General features: G+C 43.8%; 1 protein-coding gene across 1 annotated transcript; it reads left to right on the forward strand.

Annotated features, from left to right (window-relative positions):
• The first annotated feature begins 235 nt into the window (after positions 1 to 235).
• MAPK3 (mitogen-activated protein kinase 3) lies at positions 236 to 12,090 on the forward strand. The gene is made up of 9 exons (XM_020798831.3): positions 236 to 515; positions 2,152 to 2,334; positions 3,109 to 3,298; positions 3,447 to 3,563; positions 4,281 to 4,395; positions 4,615 to 4,746; positions 7,641 to 7,750; positions 8,835 to 8,973; positions 10,227 to 12,090. Exons 1-8 carry the CDS (start codon positions 352 to 354, stop codon positions 8,952 to 8,954), a joined length of 1,131 nt encoding a protein of 376 aa, XP_020654490.1. The 5' UTR covers positions 236 to 351; the 3' UTR covers positions 8,955 to 8,973; positions 10,227 to 12,090.
• The last annotated feature ends 1,376 nt before the right edge of the window (positions 12,091 to 13,466 follow it).

Here is a 13,466-nt window from a genome sequence, read left to right on the forward strand (position 1 = left end):
TGAGCCAAGAGGCGTGGCCCAATCGGAGCCAAAGGGCGTGGCCTATTGAGCCTCAAACTGGCCAGAGGGCGGGGCTTCGCGTTCAGTGGAATGTTTTGGGCGCGGCGCTTCCGGGTTGAGTTCATGACGGCCGAATCTGATTCAGGCGAGCCGAGGCCTGCAAAACGCTAACATTGCAGCCTGCGCGCATGCGTCCTAAGGGACCCTCAAGCCGCAGCTCCCGCGGAGCGCATGAGCAGTAGCCGTCCCTCCGTTTCCTAGGCGAGTGCATGCGCAGTGTTGTCGGGCGGTGTCGGTTCCGGGTGAAGCGGCGGCAGGAGCGGCTGTGGGAGCTTCTTGATTAGATCGGCCATGGCGGCAGCGGCGGCGACAGCAGCCCCGGGCGGGGCAGGAGCCGTGCCGGTACCTGGAGCGCCGAGGCTGGGAGTGGAGACGGTGAAAGGGCAGGTGTTTGACGTGGGGCCGCGTTACACGGATCTGCAGTACATTGGCGAGGGGGCGTACGGCATGGTCTGGTGAGTGAGCGCGAGCCGTGCGGAATGGCCCTGCCCGGGTGCCGTACGCCGGTGGAACGTCCAGGGCTGGGCTGGCCAAACTTATGGTCCCAGATTGGCCCAGCGCGGTTGCCGTAATTTCTCCGCCATATTGTTTCTTAGTTACTAAGCCCTGTATCGAGGGCTGCTGTCGTGTTGTCAGTGTTTCTCTGCTCTCCCCTCCATGGGTCCCCTCCCTCTTTGATCCCCAGCGCTTCGTCCTCTTTCTTACAAAGATATGTCCTGCCCGTTCCCACCCAGCCCCACCCAGATCTCGCCTGTGGCATATTTATTCTGCAAGTGGTCCCTCTCAAACTTCAGTGTACAGTATCTGGAACAACCCCATAAACACACCCGAACCCTGTCAAGTCATTGTTACAGCCTGAAGCCCCTCCCAGGGACGGGCTTTTGTAAACCGCTATCTGCTTAAGCCGGTCTCTACCAGTCTTGTGAACGCCCACAGTGCCTGGGTTCTGATTGGTGGGAGCACCCGTTGCTGCTGTTGCAAGGAGCAGCAACTTTTGAAGAGTAAAATGGGAAGAAAATCGTTGGGCGCTGCTTTCTGATTATTCCTCATTGTCAGAAGGGAAGTTAGGGTGGGCAAACTTTGCTTTGTGGCACAGGTGTAACACCACAGGAGCCAAGAGTTGATTAGTTCATCCTGCAGCCAGATCTTTTCTTGGCTTGTAGTTATGAAGAACTACATAAAGGTGTCAGCTCTACTGAGTTCGTGTCCTGTGTACACTATTAGACCTGCAGCCTAAATCATTTCAGTTCAATTGCTAAGTTGCTCCGTGGTTCTTGCTGCACATGCATACAGTATCTGCTTTTACACTCAAAGGTACATTTGCCCTACAGCTTCTGTGTTAATGTCACTGTACAGCCATCTTAGAACTTTCAGGAGGGCTGTACATGCATTTGTTGCATTCCCAACTGATGCTCCAGACAAGGTGTTCTTTGTATTGTTCCAGCATGCCAAACCCACCCACCAGACTCTTGGGCGAACAGCTTGAATTTGGCAGCTGTACTTGTACTTCAAGACCTATGGCTGTCAAACTCTAAAACCCCTTTGCAAGTAACTGTCGATTACCACGTTAATAAATGTCTCGTCCCTCTGAGTGTTGGCACTCATGCTCTTAGTCCCAGCAGTTCCAAATTGCCTAGTGTCACAACTCTCTGGGTCACTACTCTCAGACCTAGCAGCGTTGTCCACTACTAGCGTCTGATAAATTACTATGCCCTGTGCCAGACCGCTGACATGTGTGAATAACTGTTATTTGTAGTCTCTTATCTTTACTGATATATTTACTCTTTCCTCATTTTCTCTATTACTTGTGTTTTCCACCTCACTTTGTTACTGCTATCCTTAAATTAATCCAGTTGATTGAAATCCAAAACTGGGATGTTCACCAAGGGGTTTTCTGAGTGGCTTCTTGGATGCAGTTCTCCATGTTAGTGGTTCATGTCAGCTACCAGGTTGCTGTCTTCCAGTGGGGGAGAGGAAAATGGCATATAGCAATTTTGAGAAAGAAGGTATGCATACAGAAGAGACCACCTCGGTATGTGCAAAAGCTGGGGATTTTGCTCCATATTGGAATTTGCTTTCCTTTCTTTGTAGTTCTGCCTATGACCATGTCAACAAGATCCGGGCTGCTATCAAAAAGATAAGTCCCTTTGAGCACCAGACATACTGCCAACGCACACTGCGAGAGATCAAGATCCTTCTGCGCTTCAAGCATGAAAATGTCATCGGCATCAATGACATTCTGCGTGCGCCTACCATTGATCAGATGCGAGACGTGTATCCTTGCAAATTATTGCTGCTCTTTCCAAGTGTAAAAGAATACTATTTGAATGCATGCTTTTATGCACAGAGGATGTGGACTCCTTATTGTGATCTGCAGGGGCTGTGCTGCTGTATTTCTGTTTTGGTAATTAAATATTGGCTATTTTTGTTAACAAAACTGAGCTTGAAGCCAAATTATCATTTGGCAGATAGATGGATGAATGAAATTTAAAGAATAGCATGAGCCTTGGATGTGTTTCAGCCTCAGCACCTGCAGTCCATCTTTGAACCAAAAGTCAATCTTGGAAACTTGGAGCTGATTCAAAACATAAAATGATATGTATTGTGTTTGCTGGGGATAGCTTGTACCATCACCTGTATTGGTTTCTTTTTACTTGCAGGGCATGGCTTCCAGTATTAAGCTGTTAATGGTTTGGACCTAGGAAATTGTTTACTCCTATGTATGTATGTCAACTTAGATTAAGAACATCTTCTCATTGCCCCCCCAAATACATTTTTTAAATCATAACCATGTAAAGAGGTGATAGCTATAACTGCCTTATGACGATGAAGATACATTTGGCTGAGGATTCACACATGCTAATTGCCCCTTCTTCCTGGCTAACAAACAACCCAATTGGGGGAAGATGTTTATAGGTAGCGTTATGGGTTATCTGATTGTGGGTGCACAGCCCCAAAGACTGTGTACACTGTGCAGAAAATTAACTTTCCTTGACTCTTCTGCTTGCCTCTCCTTTCCTGGGGGGGATGCAATTTTATTCTTTTCAGATACATAGTTCAGGATTTAATGGAAACAGATCTCTATAAATTGCTGAAGACCCAGCAGCTCAGCAATGACCACATCTGCTACTTCCTCTACCAGATTCTCAGAGGGCTAAAATACATTCACTCCGCCAATGTGCTTCATCGGGACCTGAAGCCCAGCAATCTTCTCATTAATACCACGTGTGACCTGAAGGTGGCATTCAGCAGCTTTTGCTAGATTTCCCTGCTTCCTTTCCTTCTGACACCAACCTCTTTGAGTAGCATTCTGCATTTTGCTTAAATCTGCTCTTTTTTCCCCCTAGCCACTCTTGCATCTCCCTTTATTTTATCTCTCCTAACAGATCTGTGATTTTGGCCTGGCCCGGATTGCTGACCCAGACCATGACCATACAGGTTTCTTGACAGAGTATGTTGCTACTCGCTGGTACCGAGCTCCAGAAATTATGCTTAATTCCAAGGTAAGTTGTATAGGATGGCTGAAGCTTAGAAGCCAGGACACCTAAGAAAGGAAACAGGGATACCAAGTCTGTTCGAGTAGCTGTGAGATTTTCCAACAATCCTGGGAAGAAAAGCAAGGTCTAAGCATGGACACAAAAACAGCATGAAGACATTTTTAAATGTTCCACAATTGTAAAATGAAGGTGTAGCTTACACTTGGTAGAAGGGTGTTGTTTGAATAGCTCACTGGAGTGAAAAACACAAAGCGACGTCATTATCAATTTTCATTGTTTCCTGCCTGTTATCTGCCAAGGCTCATGTGACTGAGCCTACTCAGACTCATTGCCTGTTAACTCCTTAAGGCCCCAGTGTCTAGCACCCTCTAGCACTTTCCTTCCATTTCCTTTCTTGGCCTTCTCAACCGTCTCTACGTTTCTTGAAGCACCACTTCATTTTTGCTGTTGATAACATGGAAGCCTCTCTCTTTTGCTCTTCATGTCATTGTTGGCTAGGCAGGAACAACTATTGTATTCCAGTCTACTGTACTTCCCTTGGGTTCACTAATATTCTTTTCTAACAGAGGGTTTGAGACTTAATTGATTCAATTGGTTGTTGGGAAGTGAGGGAAGAGCATCTCAGTTCATGAATTAGTATATGTGGCCCTGATAGATGACAACAGAGAAGGACCAAGATGCCCCAAATTCTGGTTTCTTTTTCCGTTTTTCCCCAATTCCCAGGGCTATACCAAGTCCATTGATATATGGTCTGTGGGCTGCATCCTGGCTGAGATGCTGTCGAACCGACCCATTTTCCCTGGCAAGCATTACTTGGACCAGCTCAACCACATCCTGGGTAAGGAGGAAAGAGGAAGAGCAGAGCTCTTAGCAAGATTGCATAAGAGATATTTTCTCAGTTTGCTGTTGAATGATTGATTCTACCTTTCTCCCAGTCTCTGACTGCACTCTTTTCAGTGTCTGAGATTTTACTTGTTATAGATTTAATGCCTGTTTCTCCAACAGGATGTATTCTATTCTAGATAGTCAGTGGCTTTCTGTCTACATACTTTTACAGGTATTCTGGGTTCCCCATCTCAGGATGACCTGAACTGTATTATCAACATGAAGGCTCGCAACTATCTCCAGTCACTGCCCCAAAAGCCCAAAGTTCCATGGGCCAAACTGTTTCCAAAAGCTGATCCCAAAGGTAAGCGAGAAATAATGCAGAAGATGCAAAAATTGCATAAATTAAAGGGTACATTGTCAGGGGCCCATCCTTAATTTCACTACATACCAGAAGACTCCTGTTCTAACAAATATTTTTGTCTTCATTCCATATTTGTCAGTAAGATGAAAAGTAGGGTCCTACAAGCATGTAGGACTATAGTCTTCCCTTGTTTTTTAAATAAAATGATGGAGAAGCATCCATCCAAGTTTGTGAGTGCACTCCAGATTTTTCACTAACCTCACATCTGATGTGCATCATGTTGGGCCTAGCTTTATTTCCAATTATTTGTGTGTCTCCCCCCTCTTTTTTTTTTAAATGACAGTTGTTAGACCTAGGAACTAATAGGGCTGAGTTGTAAGCAGAAGAGAAGATTTGGGGTGTGAATTGAATGGAATTAAAGACAGTTTTTTAGAACATAAATCTAGCATACAGTACAATTGTGGTCTAGGCGCTACAGTATCTAAGTTACCTATCTTTCCATACCTGCTAAAATTTCTATACCTGCAATGAATGATGCAGAAGTTTTAATCCGCTCTGGTAGCCAAAAGGTATTTCTGCAATACCTAATATGGCAAAATGTGCATAATAATGTTCCCATTCCCCTCAGCAAGTGGCAGCATCTCATCTCTAGAATTAAGAAGAAAGGCTATTGGGTTAAAATGATATTGTGCCGCAGATGCCTGAGTCTCCTGAAAATTAAATGTTTTCCAAGTTTTGGGGAGCAGACCCCAGCATTGCACAGCCAGCAAAACCAGGGTTCTAAAAGTTAGGAATTTGCCTTTCTCACCACCCAAAAGATATTCTGTATTTTATTCTTTCCCTGCAGCAGCCTGCTTTCATCATCCTTTTTGTTTGCCTGTTAATTGGACTTTTTTGTGCCATGCAAAGGGAGAGTGAGAAAGGAGCCAGTTGCAAGTGGGACTGGGGAACAGTAAAAGGCTGCAGGGAAATGGACATAGTAATAAGCAAAAGAGATTTGAAACTGCTTTTTTCCTGTCCATTCAGTAAATCATATAGCACAGAGCCACCTACAAATAGCAGGAGGTGACTTAATTTGACAACACTCATCTATTCCTTTGTTATATAGCATCTTTACAGGATATTCTGTAGGTGGCTTCCTCAGAATCTCCACTTGTTGCATTGTGCAACAGCTACTAAGTAATACACAAGTATCAAGAGTTTATGATACTGATAATCTGCCCAGATTGCAAATTGCTTCTTGGGCCCCAAATCAAAGTGCTGATTTTAACCTTTTAAAGCCTACAAGCCAGTTGGGGGTCTCACTATTTAAGAAAATACCCTTGCTTATTACAAGCCTCCCCAATATTAAGATGATCAGGATATGACCTATTGAGAACACCAGTACCTCTAGAGGCCAGCTTGACTAGCACATGAGGAAGGCTTTATCTTGTGGTGATCCCCAGGCTTTGGAATGCATGCCCTTTTAAAGCTGCAGTTCAGCTGACCAGATAGTTTCGTGAGTTAGGTATCTGGCTGTGGAGTCAGAGATTGAGTTCAGATACTCACTGTACCTCCTGGGAGAAAAGCCAGTTTGTATAGCCTTGGGTCCCAGAAGAAAGGAGTGGTAAACCACTTCTGAGTTTTCTTTACCTGGAAAGGGTTGCCAAAAGTCAGATCAAGTTGATGGCATGCAATTATTAACTGGTTGAAGACCAGATCATGTAGTAATGAAAGGGCTATTTTCCTAGCAGATGGAAGCTACAGCAGGGGCCTCTCATTATCTTATATGATCAAATGGGGGTAGAGAATGATCCTATTTTATTTGTGATCTGAAGTTAGGAGTAACCAAGGTTGCAGATGACACCAAAATTACTCATGCCAGTGAAATCCAAAATAGTTTTTGAAAAACCCATATGAATATGTAATATGTTTGCTTCTCTTGTAATGTTTACTGTCCAGAGATTCAAGTTGAGGTCATTACTATTACCTCATATGTAATCATAATACTGTACCTGGAATTGGATCTGGAATGGATGCATACAATACATGTATTCTAAGCTATGGACCCACACCTTATTTCAGGAGCAGGTTTCTAAAATGTACATGTGGACATAAAACAGTAATTTACACCTTATTTCAGGAGCAGGTTTCTAAAATGTACATGTGGACATAAAGCAGTAATTTGAGAGTCAGTATTGTGATGCACCTTAGACAGAAATCTTGATATACAGACTGATGTGGTCTGAATTGGTTCTAATGGTCCAGGAAAGAGGTCTTCAGGTTGTAGTGGACAGTTCAGCGAAAGCATGAAACTAGCATGGCAGTAAGAAGAGGCTTTCAGAGAGCGGAAATTATTAGGAAGAGTTGAAAATGAAAATAAAAACTGAATAGCTATCTGCTGCCTCCTGTGGCTCCATTCCATTTCTATATTAACCATTTGTTTTTCCATGTACAGTGGTGCCTCGCTAGGCAATTGCCTCGCAAAATGGTTTATTTGCAAGACAATGAATTTTTGCGATCGCTATAGTGCTTCGCAAAATGGTTTTCCCTATGGGCGATTTTCGCTGGACCATGTTTCAGTCTGTGCTTCACAAGACGTTTTTTTTCCCCAGGACCGTTTTTCGCAAGATGACGATTTTGACAGCTGGTCTGTGCTTTGCAAAACGGTTTTCCCTATGGGTGATTTTCGCAAGATGACAACTATTTTCCCCATTGGAACGCATTAAATGGATTTCAATGCATTCCAATGGGGAAACCGCATTTCACAAGACAATGTTTTCGCAAAACACCGATTTTCACGGAACGAATTAAAATAGTCTTGCGAGGCATTACTGTATTAGTGTGTTTTTCCTGTTGCCATCTGCTGTCTGGTTGATCACAGTGCATCCTCTTTTGGTTTTCTCTCTTTTTAGCTCTGGACCTGCTGGACAAAATGTTGACCTTTAACCCCAATAAGCGCATCACAGTGGAGGAGTCCTTGGCCCATCCTTACCTAGAACAGTACTACGACCCTTCAGATGAGGTGCTTTGGTCCCTTGGAATTGAAGACTTTTCACATTACAAAATTACAGCAGGTCCACTGGCTGCTGATCTGTTTCCAGGCAAAATTCAAAGTGCTGGTTTTAATCCCAGAAAGTTCTAAACAGCTTAGATCCAAGCTACCATAAGAATGGCATCTTCCTTTATGAGCCTGCTGAAGTATTAAGATCATCGGGATGGGGTGGGGGGGCTTTCTCTTATTCGCACCATCCTCACAGCTATGTTTGGCAAGGTAATAGGAGAGGGTGTTCTCTGTCGCTGCTCCCAGATTCTGAAACGTCCTTCTATGGGAGGCCAAGCTGGCCCCATCTATGCTGTCTTTCTGGAAGCAGGTGAAAACCTTTCTCAAGCCAGCTTTCCTTTAAGGATTGGCTAAGAGTTTTTTTTTCCCTTTAAGAATTGGCTAAGAGGATTTTAGGGACGTGGTGGCGCTGTGGGTTAAACTGCAGAAGCCTCTGTGCTGCAAGGTTAGAAGACCAGCAGTCGTAAGATCGAATCCACGCGACTGAGTGAGCTCCCATCACTTGTCCCAGCTCCTGCCAACCTAGCAGTTCGAAAGCATGTAAAAATGCGAGTAGATAAAAGGTACCACCTTGGTGGGAAAGTAACGGTGTGCTGTGTCTAGTTGTGCTGGCCACGTGACCACGGAAACTCTTCAGACAAACGCTGGCTCTATGGCTTGGAAACGGGGATGAGCACTGCGCCCTAGAGTCAGACACGACTGGACAAAATTTCAAGGGGAACCTTTACCTCATCTTTTAAGAGGGTTTTTAAAAATAGGACGGGTTGTACTTTTGTTGCTTTTAAATCTGCTCTACTAATGCTTTTAAATCTCATATTTTTAGTATGATGTGTATTTACTTTTTAGAAAATACACATAATTTGATTTTAGGTTTTAATGTTTTTTTAATGAATAAAGGTGCGGTAAAATATTTTAAATGAAATGATAAATAAATAAATCTGAGGATAGGGAGTGAAAGAGGAGGAAAATAGAAGAGGAAGGCATTTGGAAACTAGGATTACTGGGTTTTATCTCTCCCTCTCTTTCCTCATTTGGCTCCCCCTAGCCGGTTGCTGAGGAACCATTCACTTTTGACATGGAACTGGATGACCTGCCCAAAGAGAAGCTGAAAGAACTGATATTTGAGGAAACAGCACGATTCCAGCCCGGCTACCAAGGGCCCTGAAGGGCAGTTTGGACCACTGGTACGTTTCTCTTCTGGGGATGCTAGTGTACAGCTGGCTTACTATCGCCTTTACAAACATAGAAAGCATCTTTATATGGAGTCAGCCTGTGTAGCCCATTATTGTCAACCCTGATTCATCATCACTTTCTCCAAAGTTTCGGACAGGATTCTTAACCGTGTTTGGTGATATGCCCAGGGTTGAATCTAGAGCCTACTGCCTATAAAGCATAAGACACATCAGTGAATTATGCCTCTTCCCCAAATGTTGTGCCTAATATTTCCTGGAAATTACCTATTCAAGTATTAACCAGGTCTGACTCTCCTTTGCTTTCAAAAATGAGATGGATTTGAGCATGCTCCAGGGTTTGATGGTTGTTTTGACCTAATAGATGCCTTAAATTACATTTATATGATAAAAAACAAAGTTGCATAATAATCAAGATACAAATAATAATCTTAGAACTGCAGAGGTAAGATATTATTATTTATTTGTATTCAGTTACACACACACACAAATAATGTGGAAATGGCACGGCTTATGAAGCTATGTTGGTTTCTATCATAAATGTAATTTAAGACATCCTTAAATCAAAACAACTATCACATTGGTAATATTTCTGTGGCATTTTGTTTCTGAGCAAAAAGTGGTTCCCACAATGTACTAATCTTGAAGAAATAAACTCATGATTCATCCCATCAAACAAGTAAGTCGAGCAGCCTCCTACCATTTCCAGCAGACTTATGGAGATGATGTTTTCATCCTCTGGGATTTCCCACATGATGTGGCTGACCTGTGCAGAAAGCGCACTTAACATAAAGTTAAAAAATATATGTAGAACGTTGTTCTTCCTGATGTTTCGAGAATATATGTAGAACATTTGATATGCTGCCTGTCTGCCTAACATATGAAAGGGCCTTGACAGAGTTTCAGCTGAAGGAGTTTTGTGCTCATTTTGTGTTTCATCATTGCCTGAAAATAGCTCTGTATCTCACCCTGTTGGATGGTGTAGTGTGAGGAAAGGGAAGCAGCAGCTCCTTGGTGCTCCCGAGTGTTCCTCAGCCTTTATCGGGACATGTCAATGTTTTTTCTACTACAGAGTTCAGAAAGACACACACCTTTTTATGGATATGTGTTGTCTTTGTTTGGGCTTCCCTAAAGCAAGGCTGGCAAAGCAGCACCTGCTGCAACCAAGTGATTAAATGTTGCTGCATCATAGTTATCTATGGCCAGGACTGTAACTGTGATAATCATGAGCTCCCTTCTGCTTTCAGGTCTCTGCTTCACCAGGAGATGATTTGGGACTGCATCCGGCTCCCCTGCTGGATTTGAGGGGAGCCCAGGATTCAGGGGGTACCAATTTGGGGATGCCCCTGTCGACTTGCTGTACAACTGCGCTTTGCTACGTGGCTGTGAACCCTGGTAACCCATCTCTGGACCCCCTTAATGTGATGTGTCAGGGTGAGACCCTGGTGCCCAGATTGAGGAAGGGGAGGAACTACTACTCCCCCTTACAGGAGGGAAGGGAATTTGGTTCCCCCTTACCCTTTATACCTCTTCAAAGAAATTGAAGGGGGAGTATCATCTCCTTTTTTTCTTTTTCTTTTTTTGGCATTTTATTGTCTTTGTTAATGAGTTAATAAACTAATGCTGATTTTAGCAGGGCCATTCTCTGATCCCTTGGGCATTATTAGCAGGGGAGTTGAACATAAAATCCTGGCTCCTGGAGTCTCCCTCGTATAATCCACTGAGCCCCTGCTACCCTTTGTAAATGGGAACAGGACACAATGGTTCTGTCACCCAGCTTTGCACAAGACTCCTCAGGAACCCAGGAGTCCTGGATCTTCCCTGCACAAATGGAGGGCATGACTGTGCTAACCTTTGTTCATGGGTTAGTCCCATTATGAATTGCTTATAATGCACATCTGACCATACTGATCACTGTGGATGACATCTGGTATGCAGTGCAAGATAAGAGCCATCAGATGCTGTCAAGTATGCCGGGTTTGAAGAGGGGGCTATATCCCCCCCCTTCCTGCTTTAATTATGTTATTTGAAAAGCTGCGCAGATGGAAAGGAAGGCTTCTAAGTTCATCTGCTTCTTCTGATTGGAGAAGGCAGAGTTTGTGGATGTCTCCCTCTCCACCCTTTACCACCAACCCCATTTGCATCTGTTCAATTGGGCAGCTGGTTATGTAAACTCTTGCATACATCAAGATACCAACTGGTCTCTGCAACAGCACGGCACTTTGTCTTCTTGCTGCTAGAAACTAAAATGGGTGCCCTCTAATTTTTCCTTCCCCAGTGATATTTTTAAACAACGGTGTGCGTATTTTTTTTAACTCGGTCTCTTATCATGCAAAGCAGAATCGAAAAGGAGTAGAGCCTGCACTGATCAGAAAACATGAGTTTTGAAAGGGAGGGAGAGGCTGGGAAGATGACGGACCATCACATCTGTGTGTCCTGAGGGGACAGCCCAGCTTACCCTGTTAATAACCAAACAGTGTGGGTGGAGGAGATATTTCAGATACATGAGCACTAGAGCAGGTGATTCATTTTGGTGTCCGCTGTAAGTAGTAGGAGTTAAACCGCCTCATTTTGAAAGTGAGTCCTCAGCAAAGTGCTGCCTCTCATATGGATTAACTTAAGTCCTTCCATCTACATGCGTGCCATTATGGGATACCAATATGGATGAATGAGACTGCCAGAAACTTTGATTTCCCAAAGGGGGAAGTCCTGTAAGCAGAAAAAAGAATGGATTATGGGAACTTTTTTTTTGTTTCCTTGGCTTTCCAGCTGAATGAGAAGGAAGTCTCAAGCATGTTCTGACACCATTGTTCATTTGTTTAGACCAGCCATCCCCCAACCCTAGCTTCCAGATGTGTTGGACTACAGCTCCCACAATCCACAGCTGATACGCTTAATGGCAATGCTTGAGGTTGTAATCTAACAGACCTGGAGGGCACTAAGATGGGAAAGGCTGCTCCTGAAGTTAGATATGATGATGTGGGATGGGCTTCCTTTGTGTAGTGTGTAATATTTTGAGGAAACTTGGATTGAAGGGAATTAATGCCTCCCCATCTCTCTTGCTTTGAATTGTATAAAGACCCTGAAATAAATCATTCCTTTATTCCTTCAGTGTTTAATGTTATGTCTTCTTCTGGAGAGGGGAAATTTAGAATCATCACGTTGGAAATGAGCTTCACAATGTCATCTGGTCCAACTCCCAGCATTGCAGGAAATCCATAGTTACATCTCCAGTAAAGGAGAATCCACTATTTCCCAAATCAGCCTGTTCTAGTGTTTAATGGCTTGTTAATGTTTCATAGGAAATGACCTTTCAGAGGGGTAGGGGTGTTTTTTTTTCAAGCATTCATCTCTCTGTTCTTATTAACCATCCAAGAAGATGCTGCTCCCTGAAGGAGGAAGACTTTGTATACTTAAAAACTGGTTTGTCAGTTAAGGCACACAGTTCATATTACCTCAGCATTCTATAATCAGGCTTAATTGTGGACATTTGCCTATCCATTTGTTGTTGTAACTCCTTAGGAAGTGAGTAGCAGTCATTCTGTAGCTTAACGGAAATTGTTGGCCACCACTATAAGAGGAAAACAGCTGTCTAGGGTATTAAGGGTACACAAAGGGTGTCAGGAATTTATGTCAGGGAATATGAGTATAAGCAGAGATTAGTAACATTGCTGTTATTCTTTCTAACTTTGGAGGCTGCAAATGTCAATAGGCTTCTGATGTAATTGTGGGAGCTAGAAAAATTAATATCTAAAGATGTTCCAGAGGCAGGGGGCCACTGCTGAGAAGGCCCGGTGCCTAGTTCTCTCCTTCAAGACCTCTCTTGGGATCAAAATCTTCAGTTGCCCAGCATGGCTAGATCGAGTGACACAAGTAGAGCTAGGTGGGAGCAGGTGCTTTGCCAGGTATCAAAGTCCTAAACCGTTTAGGGCTTTATATGTAAGCATTACTGTAATACCTTGAAATCAATACCATCAGCCAACTTCCAGATCTTGCCCAGGACAGTGTTGGGCAGCTTTGACTTGACCATCTCTTTCTTGACACTGGCCCCCATGATCTGGCCATTGACAAGCGAGTGTCTAGAAAATCTCGTCATAGGTAGCTTGTCCTTGCCCACCACCCACTCCACATCGTCAATGCCCCTGTCTGCCCTTTCACCATAGCCATGCCCAAAGGGCCCATTCGTGGTGCCCTCCAAGGCCCCGCCCTTCACCACCTGCGTTGGCATTTGTGACTCCTCCTGCCGCACCATCACCATCAGCCAGGCAATGTTGTTTGCCTGCATGTCATCCACAGCGTCCAGCAGATTCTGCTTCAATGGCTGGAGCTTGCTGAAGTCCTGGGTCAGGAACTGCTCCTGTGTTGAAATCATTATTTGACAAGTCAGAATTAATATTCTATTAGAAGCCCAAAATGGTTCTCATAACCTTTTGTTTTCAAGTGTTACTCTAGAAGACACTGTCTTGGGTTCTGGCAGAAATTACTTT

Source organism: Pogona vitticeps, chromosome 6, assembly GCF_051106095.1.
Source record: "Pogona vitticeps strain Pit_001003342236 chromosome 6, PviZW2.1, whole genome shotgun sequence".
Lineage (NCBI taxonomy): Eukaryota > Metazoa > Chordata > Lepidosauria > Squamata > Agamidae > Pogona > Pogona vitticeps.

Excerpts from the sequence above, each read along its gene's own strand:
- MAPK3 (XM_020798831.3), top strand. The coding sequence starts at position 352 with ATGGCGGCAGCGGCGGCGACAGCAGCCCCGGGCGGGGCAGGAGCCGTG. Across the intron at positions 3,299-3,446 it reads ATACCACGTGTGACCTGAAG|ATCTGTGATTTTGGCCTGGC; the intron begins GTGGCATTCAGC and ends CTCTCCTAACAG. Across the intron at positions 4,747-7,640 it reads TCCAAAAGCTGATCCCAAAG|CTCTGGACCTGCTGGACAAA; the intron begins GTAAGCGAGAAA and ends CTCTCTTTTTAG.